The sequence below is a fragment of the Pholis gunnellus genome, assembly GCF_910591455.1.
Source record: "Pholis gunnellus genome assembly, chromosome: 14".
NCBI classification, from domain to species: Eukaryota; Metazoa; Chordata; class Actinopteri; order Perciformes; family Pholidae; genus Pholis; species Pholis gunnellus.
This window is the reverse complement of record NC_136541.1, coordinates 20,061,065-20,088,322: the sequence shown is the minus strand read 5'-3', so window position 1 is coordinate 20,088,322 and position 27,258 is coordinate 20,061,065. Positions and strand designations below refer to the sequence as shown.

General features: G+C 42.0%; 1 protein-coding gene across 1 annotated transcript; it reads right to left on the bottom strand.

The window, feature by feature from the left end:
• Positions 1-5,263: 5,263 nt before the first annotated feature.
• Positions 5,264-27,005, bottom strand: cnpy1 (canopy FGF signaling regulator 1). The gene is made up of 6 exons (XM_079173861.1): positions 26,867-27,005; positions 23,715-23,817; positions 20,249-20,364; positions 7,768-7,980; positions 5,951-6,047; positions 5,264-5,419 (listed from the first exon to the last, which is right to left on the bottom strand). The coding sequence occupies exons 2-6, from the start codon at positions 23,806-23,808 to the stop codon at positions 5,379-5,381; spliced, it is 561 nt and encodes a 186-aa protein (XP_079029987.1). The 5' UTR covers positions 23,809-23,817; positions 26,867-27,005; the 3' UTR covers positions 5,264-5,378.
• Positions 27,006-27,258: the final 253 nt, after the last annotated feature.

Below are 27,258 nucleotides of genomic sequence, written 5' to 3'. Positions count from 1 at the left end.
TTATGATATAAGAGCAAAAGGACAAGAACACAAAATCACACTTTGTCTCCAGGTTTCTCTATTTAACAAGTGAATGTTGAGTATCAGAAAAACAACAGTTGAGGAATTCTCAAGTAGTCATACCTCCGTCATAATCCTCTCCAAACACTAAGTACATGTCCTAAAGTAACGGAGAGACCTAGCTGTGACATCATCGGCTGTAATGATACATCTCTCGGTCATGACACACAGGCGTAAAGAAAAAAAGAGTGCTCTGCTCAATAATCAATATTCAGAAGAGGATTAGGTCATTATTCAAGTATTTCTCAGAAACAGAGCTTCTTTTTGGAGGCAGAAAACCCTTATCAGCTGACAGCCCAGTAAGGAATGACACCTGTATTGAGCATTTGCATACCTCATTATTTATGTCCCAGGTGAATGTTCAGTGTCCATGCAGGACATTGGTGTGTCCTGCATGAGGTGTGTGGAGGTGTGTGGACGAGTTTGTCCACTTTCATGCAGGAGACGGAAGTTCATGTCCCATCACAGATCAACGATTGCCTTCCACCATAACCTCGATCTCTTCCTAATAGTGAAAACCTGCTACCTTTCATATGGATGTCCAATCAGTGCTGATGGGAAATGTAGTCCACTGAAGAAACTAATTCCGCAGTGCTGTTGTGCCGAGATGTACCAGGACGCATTCTGCGTGAGCTGCGAGTCTGTTAACTCAACAAAATAAAATCAGAAAATGTCAATGAAGGAAAAAAAAAAGCTTACTCCTATATATATATAATAGCACACCTTCTGAATTCAAGTTTGTCCCTTACACCGAGCTAAGGCCGGCTTAGCTGCCTTGTTAACTCATCGTAAAACACACCACAAAATAAAACTCACCAAACAGGTCTTGGTTAGTCTTTCCATTATTTTTTGTAGGTACAGCTATGAACGCTGGATGTGACCAGCCTGAACGCACTCACGGCTGGCTCTCTCTGGTTTGTCGTCGGCAACAGTATCCAACACAAACTGCCCACATTGACATTCATTACAGCAAAAAGGATTCTGCTTCTGTTGCCATCAGAGGAAAATGTGAGCAAAGGCTCCACCGGTTGGTGTGTGTGCTCTGGGCAGCTGTGCCTTCTGGAGGATCCCCGCCGGCCATATCCTCCCTGCAGCAGCTAGCTATGTCAACATCTTCGTAAACAGCGTTATCTGCACTCAAAAGTTTGGGATGTTACTTTTCGCTGTTGGAAATGTCACTAGTTTGCAACACCAGCAAAGAAAACAAGGATGTCTTTAAATGGCATTGTGCTTGGACAGCTGCCAAAGTTGAGGTTGCACTCTGTGGTTCTTCTTGGACTCCCGACAACTTTGCTGTCACGCCACTGGATGCAGGAAGACCTCCTGTGCCCAGCCGCGCTGCAGAGACACAGAACATCAGAGGAGGCGAGGAACATGAACGTCAGCTGGGTGTGAACACCCCAACACCTGAATCTCAAGCTCAATCGTCAATTAATGGGCTGTGGGGAAAATGAGCATTTAACGGGTGCAAGGGCTGCTGGTAACCCTTGTTGTGCAGCTACGCCATGATCTCGCATGTGTCCTTGGCTGGTAGGATCAACGGACAGACAGAGAGGTGGAAACGTGAAGGTAGACCCGTTCATGCTGGATGTCTGTCGTGTCAACTAACAAAATAAGCAGGTGCAGCACTATGTAAGACGCAGAACTTGCACACTCTCGGCTTACAATGGTAAATGGTTTAACATCACTGGTGAGAGTGTGTGTTTGTAAATGTTTCCAGCATTATTATCTAGAAATGAACGCTTATTGTAGCATCAAAACGTTCAAGCTGGTGAGCCCTTTGCTGGTAGTGTTTTATAGCAAACACTGTCTGTTTGAGGAGTGAGAGAAGAGATGTTTTTTGTTGAAACTGCAAATGAATGATGACCGTATTTTGGTTTACTTTCAGTTTGTTAATGTAAATGAAGGGAGACGGAGGCTGAGCTTAGTGCACGGTTATCAACACAAGAAGAGGACGGGAGCGGGCTGAGCGAGACAGCGAGCGACTGCAGGAAGCAGGCCGAGCTCGTGAGTGCTTCAGGAAAAGGTCGCATCTTTTTCTTGTTGGCAGCCGTCTTGACAAACTAACTTCTGTTTAACTAAGTGGAGGAAGAACCGTGTGTTCTGATCAGTGACTGAGACGGGAGTGGAGAAAGGTCTTTTGGGTGCTGCTGGGTCGTCTTTGTTGGAGGACGTCAACATCATTCTGGAGTGAGTTGGATGTAAATGGACTGTAAACGTAATTTCTTTAGTTATGGGGGGAATTGCTGGAGGTAGATCTACTGTAGGGGATACAGCGTTCATGTGATATGTAGAATTGTTGTAGGTTTAGGGAATATATATATATAGAATGATTGATTGTTTGCTTTGTGTGTGTTGGATTTGTGAGCCTCTGTGTTGCATGTCTTGTTGACAATGTAGCTCAAGAGTCTCCTGAATGATGATACTACTTGTATTAATATTCTCACTTCTTTCATTGTTTGTGCACACTTTCTAAAGGGTCAATATCGTAGAACCTTGTAAATTTAATCTTATATTCTGTTTTTCGGTTTACTTTGTAACATCTGCCTCTCGGGACTACGGATGAAAAATAGCCTCTTGGCTAACTCTGGTGCATTTACAGCAATGTTTTTATTAATGTGCACTGTCCCTTATCAAATAAACCAATAAATAAATAGTTTGAAATGTGTTGTTTGTCTGGACAGACATTCTTAGTCAGTTTTGTGATCAGACATTGATTGTTGGTGGGTCCCATCACTGACTACTGTTATCGGTCCTGTGATCCGCTTTGCTATATGATCCACAGACGTAACCCGTGTGCCTCCACCAAGCTGTGGAACGCTAATGATGAATCTTGCTAGTAGAGCTAAAAAGCTGAAAAGTTCAGAGATTTTCAACTTGAAGCGGCGGCAACAAAAAAAGTCTGAGCGCTTTGAGAAAAAGATGCTTGAGGCGGCGCTTTTTCTTCAGGCGGTCACAGACGCTCTCTTCTTATTGGAAATAATTTAAAATGCAATCCACCGAACATAAAGCTCAAATATTTTTCACACCACTCCTCAGATGGTTTGGTGTCATGGTGATCTGTTCAGCATAACTCACACATTTCCTCCATTTTGCATTATCAAATAGAACATTGTTAGTGTAATTATGTAAGAGGGTAACAGGGTAACAAATATGCAGTCATTTTCTCAAACAGCAGGAAATAGTGCATTTGTTGGGGACTACTTTCAGCGACGGATTAATCCACATTTGGTGCTCTAGTGAGCGTTTGTGGCAGCAGGACGGTGTGTGTGTGTGTTTATAATGCAGCTCTATGGCACAGAGGAGGAAGACACACACACACGATAGCAAAACTATAGAATACCACCAGTCAGCGCTGTGCTTCTTGTGACTGAGCGTTGCACCCAATCTTTTGCCAAATTTAGGGCCAAGTGGAATTATGTGAGAAGCCACGTTTCTCTATAACGTCTGTAATACTGTGTTGTTCATATTGCATTAAGTTCGGCCTCGATGCAACGCTATATTTTACCGTCATAAAGATCCCACCTCTAATCTGACTGACCCTGTGCTACGTACCAGTGCTACACGACATGCTAGGAAGCACCAAGGTTGCCTCACAGCAAAGCACCATAGCACCACTGTGTATAGAGATCACCGCTGTATATGTGACCTCATATGAGCGTTGATTTGGTCACGCCCACTGGCCTTCACATATGGAGGACAGAGCTGCACCATGGCCCATTAAATAAAAAAAACTCTTTCTCTTATTGTATCTAAATGTAGCGCTTGAAGTTGATGTACATGCACGATTCTTGCTATTTTCGGGCTTTACCACATTGTATGAATGTGTGATTGATTGCCAAAACCGATTCAGAGGCACAAGTATCTTAAAAAGAATAATAAGATTTACAAATGTGCACTTGTGTATTTGTTTGTAATTTTGGGTATTCATGAATGTTTCAATCCACACACGAATACCCAGCAATTTGAACACAAATGAATCAGTTTTACAAATGCACACATAAATAAATATTAAGATTTCACATTAAGATTTTTTACTTCAGTGTCACAGATCTGACTTAGTTGACCTTTGAAAAGCTTCCTGCGTATACAGGAGGCTAAAAACATGTGACATTCTTTTGTTTTAGCTGTGTGCACACGGATCAGGTTTCATTTGCGTGTGGAGTTTTGAGGCTCTTTCCTCGGTCCCCAGCTTCACACAGACCCACAAACACATGCTGCGTTTAAGTGCCGGTGGAAAACCGGGACTTTTTTAGAAAACCGGGATTTAAAAAAAAAAAAAAGTCTGTCCATGTAAAGGTTGCATAAACACTGTTTTAAGGTGTTACATTCCTACAATTTAGTGGTACAATTTGAGAGGTTAATTGAAAGTCGGGTTTGAGTAACGTTTGAATATATTGAGAGGAGCTTCAGTGTGACCCGGTCTCTGTCACTGAACACGCTCCCCCTGCGGACGCGCACCTTTTAGCATATCAATGCACAGGGTGCTAGGCCAATCATCAAGCAGCTGCTGCTACATCTGGCCCAATCAAACAATGGATCCTTCCGTTAGCTGCAGTCTGTAGACCTGCTAGTTTGTATGAGAAGACACTTGACTGTTCACATACAGCTGCAGCTTGTCGTTCAGACTAAAGCTGTACGCTCCCCATCTTAATCATTTAAAGAGCAACAAAAGGTCAAATCATTTTCAAAACAAAAATCATGATGTGGCTTTGCGCCAGCAAGGATTATACCACTATATTTGTAATAACAATGTTATTATTAATAATAATAACACAAATGAATGTGAAATAAACTAACTGAAATAATCATTTCAAAAAAATGTATTTCAATTTCTTGATTTATCATGTGTCACAGATGTCCCACTGTGACACAAAACATTTGGAGAAGCTGGAACCAGAAGAGGGTTTAATTGTTGCAGCACCGTGTGGAACGCCTTCTCCAATCTCTATTTCTCCTGCAGCTCAAAGCGCCGGAGTCACACTGACTGAAAGCATGCAAACATAGCAGAAACACACCCATCTTCATTAGTGTGCCGGATTGTAGGTGTGATTGCAGTTAAGACAGAAAACCAGAAAACCAATAAGAGGCAGCAGCGGACAACACAACACGCTGGTCTGACTCCAGCGAGCAGCGACTTCAAGCCGCAGACAAAAAAAAAAACAACATGAACAAAATGGTTTCTCAAAATTTCATTCTTTTATTTATTTAAAAAAGATTGACAATTATTCGTGAAAAACTGATTTTGTTAAAGCCTCTTTTTTTATGATCTCTATTACAAAACTGGTCCCGCCTTCCACCACTGAAAATCTCGACCGCTATAACTCCTCGTTTGTGTGCCGGCTGTCTTTACAGTAGTCTGAAATCAAAGACAAGAGACAACAATATGAGCAGTCGTGTTGAGGTTAAATGACATTAATAAATAGATAGATTAAAAGGCTGTATTATGTTGCATTGTAAAAGGAGTTTACCAGGACGATTTATTGTGCTCCGTTTGTGTGAAACAGTATAATTCTGTCTTGTGGCTTTTCAGCTGAGTCACATTCTAACAAAATGGCGTCTCTCTCATCTCTGTGGTTACATAAGGCTGTGGAAGCCAAAACCCAACAGGGAAAATAAGTCAATATAACCACAGACGAGGACATTTTACAAATCATCTTCGTATTTCCAAGCAAAGAGAAATACATTCAGCTATGAACATATTGAAATGCAGAAACAAAGCACGTGAGCTATTTCTATCAATGTTATGAATATTACCAGATCCGTGTATTTCTCTGGCTTTATTCTAATAAAACAGATTCCACCTGATGTGAGGAGTGATTTAGATGTCCCTTGTGTGGTGTCAAAGCTATCTGGTAGAGAATGTGTGCACTATAAGGGGGCTTGGTACCTGAGACAGTGTTGCATAACTCCTGGTGCACATGCTCTACGTCCTGGCTGAACAGAGAGATGATATCATCCTCCAGCTCCTCCACGACGGTTTCACACTGAGAGGAAAAACAAGCGCAGAAGAAAGACTTGGCCCGGGGAAACAGGGCTGAGGCTCGGCCATGCATACACAACACACACCCGAGTCTCTTCGCACAATGGTGGTCACGCTGTTTTGCAGGGCGGAGGCCATGTTTCCTCTCCGCTTTGCCAAACTGTTCAGCCATTTTGACCACACCGCTAAAGACACAACTCCTCAGATTCACTTCTATTCACAACCCGATGCTAGTTTACTCGATTTTGATTTCGGCAGCTAGTCCTGGAAGAATTTGGATGCAACCTGAGCCGGCGATATGTAAATGTATTTTTTTGATGTGAATGTCAGGTTCAGGGTAATAAATGAGGTGAGCAGCAAGATCAGGTTGGAGCTTAATACATCTTGAATCCTGAACAAAGCACCGGGAACTCCCATTTTAAATCTGGCTCAAGATCCTTCAGGACTTTTTAAAATCAGCTTCAGGTCTGTCTACGATAACCAGATTATACAGATGTATAGTACAAGCAAATATGATGTGGACATGCATCTTTAGTCAGTAAGACTAAATAATAGGATAAAAGGAGTGAGTTTAAAACACTAACTAAAGCCCTTGAGGTGGTTCTCTACGTCACTTTGTTCTTGCATGGGGAACCTTTATCGAATCCACTGCCCTGTCCTGATCAAACACGACTTCATACATCTGTTTGATTTACGACATGCTTGAATTTAAAGAGGGATGTTTTTTTCAAGCGAGACCTCGCCATAAGACTGTATTACACTAGAACGTTACATTGAGCATGTCACATGCAAGATAAATACAACTGCTCTCTGGTGTTAACTGCATTTGACCATAAATGTCTGAATGAAACAGCACAAAACTCATGATGTATTCAGGTCATTCGGAATGTGAGAGCAGTTATCGTATCATGTGAACACGGCAGAAATCATCTGTATGTTCTATTGCACCTGGATCCACATTTAAGTCCCATTCATAAAAAAAAAAAAAAAAAACTCTACCGATGCACCAGTCACATGATGCAACACGGCATAATGTTGCAAAGCTAGCAGCTGTTCAGATAAAGCCGAGTTACAACACAGTAGTCACAGACATCAGTAAACAGGCTGTGCCACACACACACTAGTCATTCTGTAGAGAGAGCAGGCTAGCTCAAACATGACACATTTAGATTACAGAATAAAAGCGGATATACGGCTACGCGTGGGATCGGAGACTGGGATGACTGTGCTGAGTGTGAGGAGTGAACCGTGGACTATGCTGAAACCAGTGGGCACTAAAACTATACACAGTAAAGACTCCAGATACTTGAAAGTTTCAAAAACACGTGTTCATTTTTCTGAGTTCTAATTTCTTTGGTATGTGTCGTTCCAATATTTCTTTGAATATTTTTTCCTCTTTTGATTTTAAGTTTAAATTATTATTGGCAATAATTCCTGTTTACAAAAATGGATTACTTTTGATTGGAGTGCAACATATGCATCCAATTCACACAGGGTCCTTTAGACATTCCTTTCAATCTTTATGCCGCAACCAAATTTAGTAAACGACTCGTTGAAAGTAGCAAGTAGTTACTAAGAATTTAGGAAGGACACAAACCGAGAAGAATTAAGCTGGTGAAACCCAGTCCTGCTCTGCAAAAGCCTCCAACCTACACACGTCCCTAAACTAGTCCACTGCACAGCTCCATCACAAATAAACTTTAATTCTACACTTTTGCACTCACTGCGAATTTCAGGGCGTTGGATGCCTCAGGTCCGTCGAACTGGAAATTGTTAAAGTCTGGGAAGTCCCCGGTGGCCCCGCTGCTCCTGGGAGCAAACCTCATGTACCGTTTGTGCTGGGTGTCGGGGTCCACATGGAGGGCGTAGTCGCTCATGCTGTTGCACACCGCATCAAGGAGCTCGCTGAGGTGAGTCTCTGAGCGAGCCAGCGGTACCTGGCCACACAACCGAGAGAGAGAGAGAAAGAGAGAACATGGAGACCAGACGTTGAGCTGTTTGATGGCCTGAGTGGACTGACGTCCTGTGTTCCGGTCTGGATCTTTTGTCCTACGACATTCCTCTCATTTCCCCAATGTTTCCTATACTAACTCAAATTCCTCAGAATTTTGGGTAAACACAAGTAGACCAAGCTGAAGATATGGTAAAACAAATAAAAAAAACTAACCTAAAATATTTAAAATAGACTTCCAAATCTACGATGGCACATGTGACACTGCCATGACAACCAAATAACACAAACGGTTGGCTAATGGTGAGGAAATAAAAAGTCTTTATGAAGCACTGTGATGCTGACAGTCCTCAGGAGGTTGGGTTGCCCCGGTGTCAGCTGTGTTACACCACAGGGCTCTGTGCGGGTCAGCGGGGTGACCTCTTGTTTCCGCTGGGTTTTCTCCGTCCTCGCTAACAAACCTCACCCTCCAACTCTGACTTTTAACCTGAGTGCACACCCTCCCCACCTCTCTGTCCAAACTCCACCATCCTCTTCCTCTCCCCCCTTTGGAGGACAAAACAGCGAGGCGGCGGTGTCTAGACGGGTCAACACAGGTGCAGCACCCTGCTCCCACCATCCCCGGAAGGAGATTGGGTGACAGGGGGTGACGCCCGGGGGGGATGAGGGGGCCAGGACAGGCGGTTAAAAGGGCGAATGAGGGGGGTGCTCTTTACACCTCCAAGCGGGCTGAGAAAAGCCAATGGGTGGGGGTGGTTCCCTGAGAGGGGTGGGGTCAGAGGAGGAGATGGGAGAAGCAGGAGGCCTCCACAGAAGCCAAGTGCAGGGTAAACAGCTCATTTTCTCAGCCCCTATACTCTGCTTCTGCTGCTTCTTTTGGCCCATTCATCCCCCCCTCCATCCTCCAATGATCAAAGGAGGAAATCTTCCTTGTCTTCTTTGGTCAAAAGGTGTCAGGGTGGGTGTGGGGGAGGGTTGTCGGGGTATGGAACAGAGAGGAAGAGGGAAGGGTTGGAGGGCATCTTACCGATGAACTGGATTTTGTAACGGTGCAGATTTATTATTCCCTGAACCCTTTGTCTCTTTTCTGAAATGACTGTGTTTCTTTCCGGGCCAAGCCTACTGATTACATTATGTTACACATACACACACACACACTCTTCGAGATGTCACAAAGTGACAAAGGGCCTCTCCACCATCTGTTTTCCTTCCTTTGCATTCTCTGTTTTCCTGCCTCTTCCTCCACTCAACAAATAGCTCCTTCCTAGTAAAAATGAGTCTAATCCCTCCGTCTTTAAGGTCCACCCCACCTCTTTAACTTTTGGATTCATTCAGCGGGAGATCCCTTGAGCTTGACAACACTGTTGTGCTGAGGAGGAAGGAAGTTGGCTGGTCAACAGAATGCGTTACAGCACAGGGCCAAAGGTTGGAGGGCGAGCACCGAGGGATGTAGGTCACGCAGGCCAATGACGATGAGGTTCACCTATCAATCAAAATCTGCTTGTGATGACTTTGACACCAGTGGTGACATGTCATCCACTGAGTGGGTGAAATTAGTGATCATGTCTAGGCCAGCATATTTGTGGGACAGATTTAAGTGGGGCTGATTGTTTTCATGATCTACTTTCTCGATCAATAAACCAATATTTTGGTCTAAGAATGTACAAAATGTTTTGTATAGTGCCAGATATTTTCTTTCCTATCAATAAAAACTAAGAGAAGCAGTGAGTTACCGCTTTTGAGGGTCCTGAACCAGCCAGAAGTTACTCTTGCAATTAAGCCCAAATCAGAATTGTTGGCGATTCATTTTCTGTGGCTGGACCAACACAGGACACAAGAAGGTCTGCTTACTGGCTTTTATTGGGGATTTCGACACATCTTATGGTTTGCATATTTGTCATGGAGATGGCTTAGTGGCCATTATTCATTTCTTACTTTTATTTATATTATTGTTTCTATTTATTAAGTTTATATTCCCAAAATACAATTTACAATGTTCTACCTAAAACTACAGCACAATGGTTTCCTTACATTTCTATATTTCATGGGTTGATTCTATTCTCTTGTGTTTTGGTGGTTTGGTTCAGCAACAACTTTGACTGCTGATGTATATTCATCAGGGGACAGAGCTCAAATACATACAAATATTCATTTCCACTTATTATGATTAGGTATGATTACATCCTCTGAATTTACTTTAAGGTTTTGGAAATTTGCTTAAGTAAGTGCCAGATTTGAATGATTAGGCGGATCAAATGGAAGATATAACAGAGATAACATTGTTAAAGTCATTTGATTTGGTAGTTTTCAAATTAGACTACAAATATATACATATACTGTATATACAAACAAAGTACAGCAAAGTACCTTTTAAAAAAAAAATGTATATTATAGTTGCCTGGCTCTTCCAGGTTTTATAGTAATGTCGACTCCCGTTAAAGTACACGTGTAAAGGTTCTGCATTCAAAATAATAAAAACTTTCAAAAGTAAAAATACTCTGGTGTCAATCAGTAAAATGTATATATTAAGTACGAAAATTTAAAAGTAATCAAATGGAAAATGTCTTTCAGAGATTTATATTATAATACATTTTGATAAATTATTATTAGCATTAATAGGCGAGTATCATTTACATGTTACAGTTGGCCAAAGTGAAGCCAATCTGAAATTACTTTATTTCATCTAGAACAATGCATCATTTCTACAAAAGGACAGCTGGTTCTTTGGCTGTCAGGTAAATGTGAGGTAGAAAGTGTCCTCTTTTTGTTTAATAAGCAGATTTTCCTACTGTCTGAAATAATACAATTATCAAACTACATAGGACAACGATAGGACATCATTACACCTCAAAGGTGCATTTTCTCATCAAATATATGAATTTGATACAACAGAGTTTGGAAAGTAAACTCAAACTGAATCCTCAATCTCATCCAAACCCCATTAAAAAAAAAAGAAGAAAAAAAAGACAACTCCCCCTGCCCGACAATAAAACCAAGTCGGTCCATCTCAGCCCATGCTTAGGTCTGAGTCTTTATCATGCCATGCTACAAAATGGTTTGGAATTAAACCCCTTCCTTGCCAGTCGGAGTCTTGTGAAAGGGAGCTGTCAGTCACAGTGTTGTTTGAAGAATGGGGCTGGGGGGCGGTGGTGCTGTGGGGGGCGGAGAGACCGGTTGGGCCAGAGAATAGGCTTCTCAGGGATGCTATCCTCCATTCAATTCCCATTGGATAGGGAGCCATTATTGCACCACTGTGGACAGGGGCCTTTCAATTTCATTGTCCTGGTGTTATGGACCAATGAAGACCCATAAATTAATAATAATAATGATAGTCATTAAAGCGGTGAGTAGAAAGAGAAGCTGAAATGTCATTTTGACCAATATGCCATTTAAAGCATGGATTAGTGAATAAGAAAGTTCACGATAATGGTTTTGATGATAATAATATCACACATTACGGCAAGAGATAAATAGTGAAGCCATTTGTAATTAGCTGGCAATTCTGACTGTAAATGATATGCATCCTTAGCATAGCATTAATTCATAGCCTAGAGCTGGTTAACTTCTGACTGTGGAAGAGGATGGAGAGCAGGTGGCGCCAGGCACAGTGCTTAGAAGTGATAGGGCATATTTTTTAGAAAGAGGCTGTTTTCTTTTCCGCGAGTCATTGTCAATGACAAGATCAATATCCATCCAGAGTCAGGAAGTGGTTAGCTTAGCTTGGCATGAGGAACTAAAGAAGGGGTAAACTGTGAGCTTGGCTCTGTCAAAAAGAAAATAATAATAATGGTAGTTTTAGGAGGAGATAAGTGGTGGAACTATTTCTCAGTGGACATGATCCAGTGATCGTCCTTGTTGCTGGTCATCGCGATCTTAAGGAACAGTCCAAAAATACACCTAACGAGATCGCGAAAGCTCACGTCTTTAATCTGCTCACAAACAGGAATAAAAAAACAACAACAGTTGCTGTGTTTTTTGCTGGGACAACAACAGTGACTTTGTGCACCAAACCCTGTACTTACCTGTATTTGGCTACCCAACCATAGCACTCTACAGTGTACTGGGTAGATGGATACCCTGTCGCTCGTCAAGTAGTTCCTCCCCCTTTAACCATACATTTCTGTTTGTGTACACATCAAACACACAAGCTATGCGTTAACTATCGAGCTTTAGTGTTGGCAGGTGGATTATTTTTACTTTGGAAGTTATACAGAGGACCACACTGTTCCCTCAGTAACAATGACTACGTCTGCATGCACACTGATATCACAGTATTATTCTGATTATGAGAGTATTCTGAATTTGATGCAGGTCATGTAATCAGCGTATTCCTGTTGGATATTCCAAATTAAGACTCATCTGAATATATAATTTCCCCATAAGACATGTTGATATTATCAAGGAGCATTCTTTGGACATGTCTACAGCACATTCGGAATAAGCGTCTCAATTGTTTTTTTTACTGCAGCCTGTTAATGGTCAGCTCTGTGTGGTGTACAGAAACCAACAAGCCAAACAGTTTGTAAGGCTTCTTTATCTTTATTTTGCGAAACTTGAAGAACAGTGACAATGAGGGAACACCACAGGAGCAACAGGACAATGTAATCGTTCAGGTTGTTGCTGTAGGACGTGCACGTGGGGGCGTTTTACGTCAATTGCAGTATGCACAGCTGCATTTAGGAATATTAATGGGATATTCATTCAGTAGGAATATTGTCCTTTTCAGAATCAGGGCAAAATAACGGAATATTTAATGCATGTCATTGTTGTTAACAAGACATGGGGCATGTTGGTAGCTGAACAGTTACAATGTCTCTCTCTCCCCCTCTCTTGCTTACTCTGTTGAACCATTCCTTTAAGCACCCAGCAGAGAGCCAAAACCTCCATGGATTAAAAACCAAAATCAGTAAACTGCATGTCACCTCACTCAGTCACATTTCTGGGCCATGATATTATGTGTCACTGTGTCAGCTTGACATTGTGCATCCTCTCATTCTCAATGCATGACTTCACACCGGACACCATGAGATCAGCTCACCGCTCCAACTAAGTTCAATGTCTTTGGAGGCCTTAAATGTGTCATTGTTGCAGCAGGCAGGTTTAACTTTTGTGCCACAGAGCAGCCCCATGCCCCCAGGAAGTCCTACTGTGAGGAGGCCAAAGAGCAGAGACTTAAAACCTGCAAATCCTCCTCACTGATGGCATCTAAGCTGTGACATCCCTCCCTCTCCGATTCACACTAGGTCAAAAGCTTCTGAAAAGGAGGGAGCCGGGAGGGCATGGGATCAAGGTTTGGCTTCTTCTGTGGCTCAGTAACATTTCATTGACCAAACAATGCAACAGGTGGAGGTTAGTGTCAGCTAAGGACAGAGGAGGAGCTCTTCTCTGGTGGAACCACACTATCCTGGCGTGGTGACTACAGCATGACAACAACCCAAACTGTTTTCAACAGCAAAGCTGAGCAGAGTTATAATAACCTATTCAAAGAAAAAAAAAAGACAATAGACCTAAAGACAACTGCTTAATGAGAAGCCAAGAATGACACAGATAGCAGCATCAATAGCACCACGAAGGAAACTTGGATTTGGATGACATCCAAAATGATCCATTATTGAGATTAACAATAGTTCCATCAGGGCTGCTGTTCGTGGTGTGTCAGATACTTTTGTGATAGAGTCAAAACATTTTTGTCAAAAAATGGAGTCCTGGCTTTTTGTTGGTGCCATTTACGCAACCCAAAGTAAGATATAGTGTTTGCTACCACATGACCATTGCCCTCTGCAAGTTATAGTCAGGGGGAGTCAACTCATTGATTCATGACGTTTCTTAGTGTTAGACAAATGCTACATCAGTTCAAACAAACACTGGCCCAGTGTTTCTACAGGTCCACACTAGTCTAGTGTTGTAACACAGTGTTAATGGAATATAATATGTATTTTATTACCCGCTAGATGTTTCAGTTGTATTTTCAGCTCCACTAAGGTTTCAAATGCAACTCAATGCTACAATTTCAGAGCACAGGTGTTCTGTAAAAAAAGGGCCAAAGTCATCCTCATTTGCTGAGGAGACTGAGATTTTTTTGGAGTGTGTGGGACACTTAAGAACATTTTATGATGCATCCTCTATGCAGTGTTCTTCCTGGGAGGTGGAAGCAGGGAGCGGGACAGAAAGAGACTCAAAAACCAGTTTTTTAGGGCTTGCTCCATCTTGGGCTGCCCTCTTGATTCCATAGAGGAGGTGGGTGAGAGAAGGCTGTTAGCCAAGCTGAAGTTCATCATGGACAAAACCTCTCACCCACTGCACGAGATTGTAGGGGCCTTAAGCAGCTTCTTCAGTAACAGACCACGTTACCCACAGTACAAGAAGGAGCGCGACCACAGGTCCTTCATTCAAACGGCAGTCAGGCTTTTTAACACAATTTAATCACAGCTGTCTGCCACTACCACCAACCCAACAGCCTATGCTATGCAAATTATATATATATATATATATATATATATATATTGGGCAATAATATGTATTAATATTCAAATATATATTTTATACAGTACAATGCTACACAACTATTTTCTTGTGCAATAATTTAGTGCAATAAGTGAAAGGTGTATATATGTACTTTGCTATGCTATTTTATTTGTAGTTTTTTATCCAACCTCATTTTTATTAATCACTCAATCACTTTTCTTCTTAAGACTACTGAGCTGCTATAACAATTGAATTTCCATGATGTGGGATCAACAAAATTCACATCTATTGTATTTTATCTTAAAATGTGCTCAAACTGCTTTTTTAGTTACAGCAACAAAACAGTAGAATGTTTACTACCACGCCCTCTACCGCCCCTTCTCTATATAAAGAATTACGTTTGCTCAGAGGTTTATCATGAAGAAAGCGGTGAAGTTGTTGTAAAAGAGAGAAGCACAGTCCTTAAACTGAAAAACAACTACTGAAAAAAGTGAGACAATAGTGTCCGAGATGGAAGACACAAAAGGCACATTTTTACAAAATGTTTCCAAGGGAGTGATGATGCTAAAGAAAAAGGAAGCTTGGGCTGCGAGGTGGTGAATGTTGTGTCCCCTGAGATACGGACTGTGGCTCAGGTTAAAAAAAGAAATGGTTTGATATAAGGTCATGTGAAAAAAAGAAGAACAGACCAGACGGAAAGAAAGAAACAGGTGGAGGAGGAGGACAAGGACCGTCTGATTGGTCAGCCCAAGACGAGAGACTCAACGCAATTATTGGACAAACACTAATAAGTGGATATGCCAGCAAGGACTTTAAGTAAGATGTAATTAATTTCATAATTGTATGACGGCTGCCCCGGATATTTTGAAGCTTTATTCATAACGTTGTTTTTTTTGCATATATAGTTATTCTGTTAATTCTGTATTTCTGCACAGTGTCAGATAAAGATCAGGCTACAGTAATAATATTAATACTACTACTATTTGTAGAAATGCAGTTCAGTGGTGGCTGTGTTGTTTCCAATTGGTGTGATCCAAACACTTCCATAACTCCAAAGTCTTGTGAAGACCAAAAGTCGACATTTATCGAAATTCCATTATTATTTAATACATTTGGTCAATGCATTAGTAAATTAAGTTTTTAAACATTACTGTCTATTAAATCTCTTTCAAATGAATAGGTTCTAATATTAGATGCATCTATTCAAAAAGTGTTTGTTTACATTACGACAGCTGGCTGGATCTTCCTCATCTGTGTGTATGCACGGTCTGAGGCAGTTCTACATTTGTTCGTAGAGTAAGAACAAAGTCAGGTAAGAAAATATTGATAAATCCAGGATTTGTGCATATGCGCCGATTGTGAATCAGGCCCAATAGCCTACATTCTTTTCTTTGGTAAGACAGGTCAAGGTAAACGATTTATGAACAAGGTTCTCATACCAGAAGGGTGGCTAATAGTCAGCCTAGTGGAACCTCATCCAGCCCTGTTGTATTTCTTACACACACCATTCAGGGCAGCCATCAGTGATTAAAGCCCAGGAAATCAATGGCAGAGCTGTGCCCCTCATGATAGCCTGGTCCCTGGGCAATAGAGGATGTGCAGGTTCCAGTGGGATGTGACCTCATTAGACCACGAACAATAACCTGGATGCATAGTCTGAAGGATTAGAAAAAAAAGTAACTAATTGCAATTATTTGGACTGATATTGCAATTGCTACATGATTTGCAATATTAGAATGATATATTTTCATCATTATTCTCTTTTTCATTGAAAAATATATTGAAATATTTTCTGAGTATGTAGAATATGATGTGTAGGCCGAGACATCACTGTAGGCTACAATATATAATATGAAATGGTATTTTCAAACATTTCGCAATATTGTGCGTGCTGTCTGTGAAAATGCAGTAGTAGTATTGATAAATTGATGCTATATTTTGTGACTGTGTATAGTCAGAGATGTCTTCAGAATCAGAATCAGCTTTATTGGCCATGTATGCATACGCATACATGGAATTTGTCTCCGGTTTCCACTCCGCTCTCAATGTACATACACTATTTTACAATAAACAAGGACAAATATATAACAATAAAAAAGGGCAGCAAAAAAGTAGAACAGATGTAGTTATAAACATTTAACAGCTATATACAATATAAGTATAAATATATCCAAAAAAAACTGTGTATATATATATATATATATATATATATAAATAAATAATACAATAGTGCAAACAGAGGTAGTAGTGCAATATTACTTATTTATTGTTTATGAGAGTGACGGCCAGTGGAAAGAAGCTGTTCTTGTGTCTGGTGGTTTTGGTGTACAGAGCTCTGTAGCACCTACCAGAGGGGAGGAGTTGAACAGCTTGTGTCCAGGGTGCGAAGGGTCTGCAGTGATCTTTCCAGCCCGCTTCCTGACTCTGGAGGTGTACAAGTCCAGGATGGAGGGCAGGCTGGGACCAATGATCCTCTCTGCAGACCTGACAGTCCGTTGTAGTCTGTTCCTGTCCGGTGGCCGATCCAAACCACACAGTGATGGAGGAACAGAGAACAGACTGGATGATGGCTGAGTAAAACAGGATCAGCAGCTCCTGAGGCAGGTTGAACTTCCTGAGCTGGCGCAGGAAGTACAACCTCTGCTGGGCCTTTTTCCTGATGGTGTTGATGTTGGGAGCCCACTTCAGGTCTTGGGAGTTTGTAGATCCCAGGAACCTGAAGGTCTCCACAGCAGACACAGTGTTGTTGAGTATGGTGAGGGGGGGCAGTGTTGGGGGGCTCATCCGGAAGTCCACTGTCATCTCCACAGTTTTGAGCCTGTTTAGCTCCAGGTTGTTCTGACCACACCAGAGGACCAGCTGTTCAACCTCCCGTCTGTACGCAGACTCATCACCATCCCTGATGAAGCCGATGACCGTTGTGTCATCTACGAACTTCAGGAGTTTAACAGACGGGTCCTCTGAGGTGCAGTCGTTGGTGTAGAGGGAGAAGAGCAGTGGGGAGAGCACACCTCCCTGGGGGGCGCCAGTGCTGATAGTCCGGGTACTGGATGAGATTTTTCCCAGCCTCACCTGCTGCGTCCTGTCTGTCAGGAAGTTTGTGATCCACTGACAGGTGGAGGCTGGCCCAGTGAGCTGGGAGAGTTTGGGTTGGAGTATTGCTGGGATGATGGTGTTGAACGCAGAGCTGAAGTCCACAAACAGAACCCTTGCATATGTCCCTGGGCAGTCGAGGTGTTGCAGAATGTAGTGCAGTCCCATACTGACTGCATCTACCACCGACCTGTTTGCATGGTAGGCAAACTGCATGCAGGGGGTCCAGCAGGGGCCCTGTGATGTTCTTCAGATGGGTCAACACCAGTTTCTCAAAGGATTTCATGACCACAGATGTCAGGGTGACGGGCCTGTAGTCATTTAATCCTGTGATGGAGGATTTCTTGGGAACCGGGATGATCGTGGGGCGTTTGAACCATGGGGGGACTTCACACAGCTCCAGTGATCGGTTGAAGATCTGTGTGAAGATGGCGGCCAGCTGGTCAGCACAGACTTTCAGGCAGGAGGGTGACACACCGTCTGGGCTTGGTGCATTTCTGATCTTCTGTCTGTGGAAGAGCCGACTCACATCCTCTTCGCAGATCCTCAGTGCCGGTGGGGGATCGGTTGGGAGAGGTGAGAAGGAGGCAGGGGGTGTAGGTGGTTGTTTTATGATGGGGCAGGTGGGGGGTGTGAGGGTAGGCTTATCAAACCTGCAATAGAAAACATTCAGGTCGTCAGCCAGTTGGTGATTGGCCTCAGTCCTTCCAGGCCTCTCCAAACTGACGAGGGGTCGTTGGCTGAAAACTTTTTCTCCAGCTTTTCAGTGTAGCTCCTCTTTGCTACCTTGATCTCCCTCGTCAATGTGTTTCTGGCCTGGTTGTACAGGATCCTGTCTCCACTTCTGTAGGCCTCCTCCTTGGCCCGACGAAGCTGCCTGAGTTTTTCAGTGAACCAGGGTTTATTGTTGTTGCATGTGCAGAAGGTTCTTTGCCGAGTTTGCTCTGTTAAAGTCCCCAAGAACAATGAGCAGGGAGTCTGGGTGTTTGTGCTCCATGTTGGTGATCTGCTCAGCCAGGTGTTGGAGCGCCTCACTCACACAGGCCTGAGGTCGGATGTGAACACCGACCAGAATGAACGAGGAAAACTCCCGCGGTGAATAAAAAGGTTTGCAGTCTATGAAAAGTGTTTCCAAGTGAGGGCTGCATGATTCCTTTGACACTGTGACATCTGTACACCAACCTTCGTTAATGTAGAAGCAGATTCCGACTCCCCTCGTTTTTCCCGACAGCGCCGTTACGCGGTCCGCTCTGAGAAGTTGGAAGCCCGGCAGATGTAGTGCGCTGTCTGGGATGTGCTCACCGAGCCAGGTTTCAGTGAAGCACAGGGTGGCGGATCTGCTAAAGTCCTTTTTTAGTTTGTTGAGCAGCAGCAGCTCATCCATCTTGTTGGACAGAGAGCGGGCATTCGCCAGGTGAATTAACGGGAGCGCAGTTCTGAGTCCCAGTTGGCGCAGGTTAACAAGCGCTCCTGCTCGCTTCCCTCGTCGCCGTCTCCGATCATTTCCGAGTAGAGCCGCTGCCCCCCCCCTCCCCCACAGCTACAATCTCCGAAAAACTTTCTGGTTTGAAGAAATGCGGCGAAAGGGTTTGACCAGTGGCTAGACGGATGTTTAAGAGTTCCTCTCTACTGAATGTGATCAGAGAGGGAGAGCTGGAAACAAGACAAACAAACAGAAAAAGTACGAGAGAGCGCAGTACCGAGGCTGCCATCCGCGGCGCCATCTTGATCTTCTTGTCAGGAATCATTTAACACCGCTTGTGAATGTAATCTATTTAATCTTATTTCCATATATGTATTTTGCATGTACCGTGTATCCTTCAGCTAACTTCACAAAGTCCGTCATTGTCATCTCTATCTGGGCCGTCAGATGGCAGTTACTGTCAGCTGATTGGATGCAAATATTTTAAGTAATAAGAGGAACACTTTGCTTCCTGAGACAACGGCATTACAAATGTTTGAATCATGACCGTTTAGGGCTTCCGTAGAGTAGGCCATACTGCCATTTCAATACAATTTGTATTCATTGTGCAGCCCTAATGCATATAAGCTTAAAAAAGTGGGAACAAAAAAAAACTACAATGTTCAATACTGAAATAGACAATACGCATAATGCAACTAGATGGCATAATTCATTAGAACTTCCCTGCATGTTAAACCACACACCTAAAGTCTCAAACATCTTGAGCTGAGATAACCCAAACAACATCCCTATGACATCATAGTTTGTCAGACTAGACAAAGATCCTCCAGAGCCACAGAAGACATCACACTTTTTACAATAGTACTCCTCTGTAAGTAAATTGAAATGTGAAACTGGTGTAGTGCCCCTTTACACAATGTTTTAAACTGGAGTTAGATTATCTAATGCATAATCCAACGAGCCATGTGATCATAGAAAAAAAATCGTATTGAATAACTAATGATATATGACTAAATAGATGGTACTATATACTAAACAGCTGATCTGTACACAATGATGTCACTCTCTCTTTCTGCAAATTTTGTAGTCATGTATTTTCTGTATGTCAATATTTCCACTCTGTATGTGTTTTGTCTTTAGGGATCCTGTATTAGCGCCTGTTGACATGCCACTGACCTGCTGTGAACAAAAGCTAGCTAAGTGTGAACCAGCATTCACTTCAATCACTACATTAAACTAAGAGCTGGAGTGTCTTCACATCAGTGTGCTGTACCTTTTTGTCTTTCATGGTTCCATCAGGGTTGAGTCTAAAGCCGCCGACGTTGATGGTTTTCTTTGGGTCCACCTGACTGATTGAGTAGTTCAGTTCATCCACAATTGCTTTGCATGCTGGGAAACACAGGTAAACCTCAGTGATGGCAACAAGACAAGCTGTAGCTCATAGTGAACATCAGTTGAGACAGTAAACGTACAAGTTATTTAAAAGGTCATTCCTGGTAAATAAAGAGTGCTACGTGTCACGATTAAACTAAACTGACTAACTCGTCTGATGAGCTGCAACAGGTGTCTGTCCAATAGACTCATACTTCAGATGACACTGAGTTTCTGATAATATTTTATACAATATAATTAGTGCTGGGCAAGTTAACGCGTTAACGCATTAATTAACGCCGACAATTGTTTTATCGCGCGTTAACGCAGCGGTGGAGGAAGTCTTTGGCAGACTACGTTGGCTGCAGCGTGTGGGAGAAATATAGATAAACAAAAGCAAGACAAGCTAACAAATGCCACAGCTAAGTGGATAGCTACACACTGCAGCTGATTAGTGTTGTGGAAGATGTCGGTCTGAGGAACGTTCTTAGGATCGCAACGAATGACGGCACGTATGAGCCTCAAGACGCACCGTCACAAGAAGAATACACGAGTTGTATTAAAGGAGAGGACGACAAAAGCGACGGCGTTACAACGTGCATCAGCTGTTGCTCTCACTGGAGACTACTGGACATGCTGGGTAACCATCATCACCTCGGAGTTACAGCATTATAGTGATGAACAGTAGAGCTGCATTCACATGCTCTGACTGTCATGAAGACAGAAGACAGACATTTTGATGAAACGTGCTGAAACATTTTATTCATGTTGCTCAGCAGTGGAACGTTTCACATAAAGTCAGCACACTGAGCACAGATAGTGCAAGAAATATAACTGCTAGTGTAAAGTGAATACTGCTGTTAAAAAGCACCATATTTGTTTAAAGTGTTTGCAAACCAAATGTTACTGCACTTTTGTTCATATAGCAGTACTTTAAAAATATAAGTGTGCAATACACTACTTTTGAATTCATTATTAAACTTTGCGCATAACAATGCGATTAATCGTTGCCCAGCACTAAATATAATATATAATATACAAAATACCAGCTGAAGGCAATGAAAGCACGATTAGTATTGAACACAAACATCTGTCTTTTTATCGTCTGGATTTTAATTTTGAATTTTGATTAATTATTCTTATTGGGCACAGACGTTCAGACAATCATCTGAAGCTTCATCATGTTTACTTGGGATGAAAGTGATTGGTGAACCAAACTGATTTGGGGATTTTTAAGGCCAAGACCAAAATCAATATTTGAGTTAAATACATGACCCAATAATAATATACAGGCCAAAATGCATTATATAAGATAAATACACATCATAAGCATTTTTGAAAAGTATCTCTCAGATATGGTTACCAGAAGGACTGTGACCACGACATTGAGCAGTGTTATCGGTGCTCTCTGGAGGACAGAATGCTGAATGGACACATTGTTTTTGGGCATGTTGCACCACTAATTACTGTTGTTTGTTGACCAACATATACACTGATACTATATAACTGTGGTGTGCAAATATTGTCTGATGTTACACAGTAAACTGTAGATCTTCCACAGCTACACTACCGTTCAAAAGTTTGGGGTCACCCAGACAATTTCGTGTCAATTTTCAGTTTCTTCGCAATTTCTCGCATGGAATAGCTTCATTTCTAAGAACAAGAATAGACTGGCGAGTTTCACATGAAAGTTCTCTTTTTCTGGCCATGTTGAGAGTATAATCGAACCCACAAATGTGATGCTCCAGATACTCAACTAGCTCAAAGGAAGGCCAGTTTTATAGCTTCTCTCACCAGCATAACTGTTTTCAGCTGTGCTAACATATTTGCACAAGCGTTTTCTAATCATCAATTAGTCTTCTAAGGCCATTAGAACACTGGAGTGATAGTTGCTGGAAATGGGCCTCTATACTCCTATGTAGATATTTCATTAAAACCAGCCGTTTCCACCTAGAATAGTCATTAACCACATTAACAATGTATAGAGTGTATTTCTGATTAATTTAATGTTATCTTCATTGAAAGAAACAGTGCTTTTCTTTGAGAAATAAGGACATTTCTAAGTGACCCCAAACTTTTCAACGGTAGTGTACTTCCTGGTTTAACGTTGTGCTAGTGCAGGGGTGGCCAACCCGCGGCTCCCGAGCCGCATGCGGCTCTTTGCCCGGTTTCATGCGGCTCTTACGTTCATATCGAAGTTTGTATTTGTGTTTTTTTAATGTTCGTGTTCCCTTCGCTTGAGTTAAATACGGTATTTTCGTCAAACGCGCATGTGCGGCCACAGATTACGTTCCTCGTCGACCCATTTAACGCCGAGACGGACTGTTTGAAAGCCCCGCTAGTCACAGATGAGGCTGCGGCTGAGTTGGAGATGATCGATCTTTGTGAGGAGGACCAACTCAAACCTGCTTTAAGGGACGGGACCATTGAGTTCTGGAAAAGTGTGCCAATGAAAAAATACCCCAATGTCAAACGGGCTGCGCTTAAGATACTGTCAATGTTTGGGTCAACATACGTCTGCGAGTCTGTGTTTTCTACCCTGAAACACGTGAAATCAAAGCATCGATCTGTTCTGACTGACACCCATGTGAAAGAATTGCTTCGAGTGGCAACAACGGAATACAAGCCAGATTTGAAGAGGATTGTTCAAGGCAATGAATGCCAGAAGTCCCACTAAGTAACATGCATAGTAAAAGAAAAACACTATTGTAAATTATTATATTTTTGTTTGTGGACTTAGTTGAACTGAGAGTTTGTCTGTGTGAGACAGTGCACACAATGTTCATTGTTGAAAATGACTGGCCTGTGGTCTTAGGAGTCAATTTCTGTCATTATCATATTGGTGTGTGACATTTACAATAAATCTGGCTGAGCAAAGGTATGTGTGTGTGTGAGGAAGGGATAGGGTGATGTTCATGTGTGCCCATGTGTATGATGTGGCTCTTTGCGGTAACACAGTAAAAAATGTGGCTCTTGGTCTCTGACTGGTTGGCCACCCCTGTGCTAGTGTGTATACTGAGCATATTACAGACATTAAGGTACGGCTGCTTACAGTTTTACCTTCAAATACATAAAAAAAAAAAGATCGCAGCAACTAATTTTTTTCTTTTAAAATGATGCTGAAAATGAGTAGGCACAACAGTGGTTGCAGGTAATGTTTTTGTTCAGCCCAGATATGTATCAACAAACTCAAAACCAACACCTTCAATGGTGTTAATAGAGGGAATGGACCTTAGTGTTACCGGGTCAAATAGCATAGCAGTTTCAAATGTCAAACCTGACAGATTGAATGTCTGTTAAATAACTCTGAAACCGACTGGTCACATTATGACCAGTATCATCATACAGTTAGAGCACCGGTGACTTACCAGAGCAGTAGATCTCCTTGTCCCTCTTCCCCTGGCTGCTGCTGGTGAAGACAGACAGCACCATCACAGTCATCTGAATAATCCATGAGGCCATATTGATGACCTAACAGGACAGGCAGACAGTTATACGGACAGTGAAATTAAGACCGTAGCACATTACATCCCATTATGATGTCTTTTACAAAATTGCCCTTTTCCATTCAACTGAATTATTCGCCAGCACATGAAGCGAGTCAGGAAATCTCTCAACTACAACCTTTTACTAACAAACAGCTGGAAACAGATGCTTACAGTTTTGAGAAAATGGATTTTACAATTTGCAGCTGAAATCGATTCACTTTTGGACGAATTCAGAAATTATGACAATGTCAACAAGGAAGCGTTTGGAATTTGCTACTGCTCCGAGTTGTGCCTCTTGACTAGTTTCTTCTCCATAGCAACAGGGGCAGAGGCTCTTGGGTATTGTAGTATTTAGAGCCATTCGCCAAAATGACAAAGACAAACAGAAAGAAAGTGTACATAATTCAAACTGCTATGAGCGTTACATTATCCCGCAGAGTCCTGACTTTCTGTGTTCATTTAAAAAAAAAAAAAATGAAATGGGAACACAGAATGGAGAAACACTTCAGGAACCAGGGGCTCCTTTTCTGTACTTCTATTTGTATTATCTGTCCACATACTATCATACGTATCATGTGGCATTTTGATTCTTTGATGAGCTCTCTGACTTATAAGAGAACAACCAGTTACAATTTAGATTAATTTGGAATCATTTGTAATTTGTAGTCACCAAAACCCAGTAAAGGTTGACCCAACCTAACAGGTGGACTAATATGATGGTAGGGGAAACACTGAGGCATGCAACAGGTATGCATCAGGAGTGACAAATGCGACAAAGATTTAAACCCCCCTCACTCTCATGAATCACGTTTGTGTCCTATTTCGGATTCCAAACGGCGCATTTTGCTTTAAAAGGGGACAAGTTTGAGTGTTTGAGATTTAAAAAGGTATTCCAGCTTCTAAAATTCAGTTTCAAAGCATAAAACTTAACTTTCCAGTGTCATTAATGTGAGTAACTGTCAAGCATTCCCATTACATGTGTGATGGGTGTATCTTCTTTAGGAACCAATGATTCCCTCATTTATCCCCTGCAGCATGCTTTTGTTGCGTTTATCATTAAGCGTCTTTGCCTTTGGTGCCAGTTTGGATAGACACAACCACCTCACTCTGACGTGTAAGCAGTGGTTGGCTGGAGTCAAGGTGGGACACAATCATGAAGGTGTAATTTAGGATTTAAACAGAATGCAAAATCCACAGTTCAGTATTTAGCTACCAGAGTTCTGGGGTCACAGTTCGATGTGTTTGAGGTTTACTGGGAAAAAATAATTAAAGAGCACTTTGGATAAATACATTTATTCTAAAACATCTCTGAAATTTTATTTATATCTAAATGTCTATTTTGACTGATGTTGCATTTGTGATATTCGAGAAAATAACTATTTATTATTCATCATTATTGTCATTATCATTAATAAACATTAAAATGTTTATTTCTTTTGCTGTGATCTGAACCAAACAAAGATCTTTTCAGTCAGTAATTCAGTAGAACATGATGTGTCGGCCAGGACAACAATATTTCATTTAGCATGGTGTTTTGAAACACAGACAACATACAAACTGCAGCAGGCCATATTGATATTTTGATACAATTTCGATTCATTGTTCAGCCATATTTGGAACGTGACTAATAGACGGAACGTAACAATGCCTCTGGTAAAGTAAGGGGCAGCATGCGACCTCAGTAGCAATGGTTGCAATCTGTCAACCACAATGGAATGTTTGGCCCACTGTTAGAAAGAAAATAATCTGAGATTTCAGGGGAAAAAAACTTCCATTTCCAGAATAAAGGTGTAATAGAATAGGTTGCTTTGCAGTGGTTTCCTCTGAGCGGTAGCTCAGGGACACTGTCTCTGCGTCCCCTTCGCTTATAGACATCTTTGCTTTGTTTGGGACATTTGTGTAGACAATAAGCCACATTATGGTGAGATTTAAGCCTGACCAGAACTGTTTCTTTAAACTTTTGTTTCATTCAGAGACCAGAGTCCCAAGCCATGTTCTGTGTCTCTTACACAGAAATATGACTTTATTCTAACACTGCACAGCAGACTAGCAAATGAAAATACATGTTCACCATGAATTGGTGCATAACAATTCACCAGGAAGCAGGAAATAGGGTTGCTTGAGTGTACAGTAGGTGTGTATGGGCTTTCAGATGCTCTCCTGTATCTAATCATTTACGTTAACAGCATCATCAGCTGGCCTTAGACAGGACACACGTTTTTATTTACACCTAAATAGTTGCTCAAAATGTTGATTTTAAATAACTAATATTACATGTGGCAAAATGCATACAAACAACAATTAAGTCTGAGGTTAAATTACAATAAAAAAAGATCATCCCTGGACTTTGCTTGGGTCCAGACTTTTGAATGCGCTCACGCCACCGAGTTCAAGTGGACTGAGTGTGAAGAGTTGTCAACTCTGTATGATGTCGGGCAACCCTAAAGTGGCCTGCATTGCCACGTGCACGCGGACAGGTGACACGCATTTTCAGCCTTTCCATTTACCTTCCTTGTTAGCTCAGGTTACGTTACTTTAGCCATTGCAAAGACAGCTCTTGGCAGCCCGTACTGCACACAAACGCCTCACTCAGTGATAACGTAACAGGTGTTCAGTCGGTCGTTTGATGGTGAGCAGACCCCCGGTGTGACTGCACCCGAAACCTCTGGCAGTGTTGTACCGCTTAGCCTGCGGGCAGACGTACATCGTGTGTTCTGTTGAAGAAATCTTGGGACGCGTGGGAAGTGTACACAATTAAGTGCAGTTGGGTACTTCGGTCAAATGAGAATAACAGGAGAACATGAAGTAGACCAAATTCGATTCTAACCGGTGGTGGTTGGTGTGTTGTGTGCATGCCGAAATGTGGGCTGACTCGAGACAAAAACGTAAAACCTATTTTATTACGTGTTTGCCGCGACCAATGTTGGCCATTACGCGAGACCAAATTAAATTCCTATATTTCGCAGTAGCGTACCGGCTGTACATCTCGAGGCTATGGGATAGCTGGTCGGCTAGCAGGTAGATTGTCTTACCTGTCGATGAGAGCAAGCTATAGCTGGCAGCGGACGCGGGTTCGTTCAGCGGTGTTGTGACTAACGTTACAATGACGAGCTGTCATGAACTACTTTTTCTGTACATGCTTAGTATCTCACCACAACTTACTGACAGGTTCATTCACACTACTAGTGTTTACTTTCCGGTCGTGACTTTCAAAGTAAAACTAATTTTGAACAACATTTTGCAATACTTGAGTATTACACGACTATACTGACTATGGTAATAAATGGGGATTGAGAGCACACTTAAGATGAAGACGGTAAGTCCCAGTAAGTAAACATTGATTTGCCAAAATGTGCTTCCTGCACTACTTTATCATAAAGGCCTACTCCATACAAGAAGAGTTCTGCTTTAATATTGAAGGCAC

Bases quoted from the DNA above. Each gene is read 5' to 3' on its own strand.
- cnpy1 (XM_079173861.1), bottom strand. From the start codon at position 23,808: ATGGCCTCATGGATTATTCAGATGACTGTGATGGTGCTGTCTGTCTTC. The intron at 20,365-23,714 runs GTAAGTCACCGG...TGTGTTTCCCAG, and splicing joins CAAGGAGATCTACTGCTCTG to CATGCAAAGCAATTGTGGAT. The intron at 5,420-5,950 runs GTACCAAGCCCC...CTTTGATTTCAG, and splicing joins GTTATGCAACACTGTCTCAG to ACTACTGTAAAGACAGCCGG.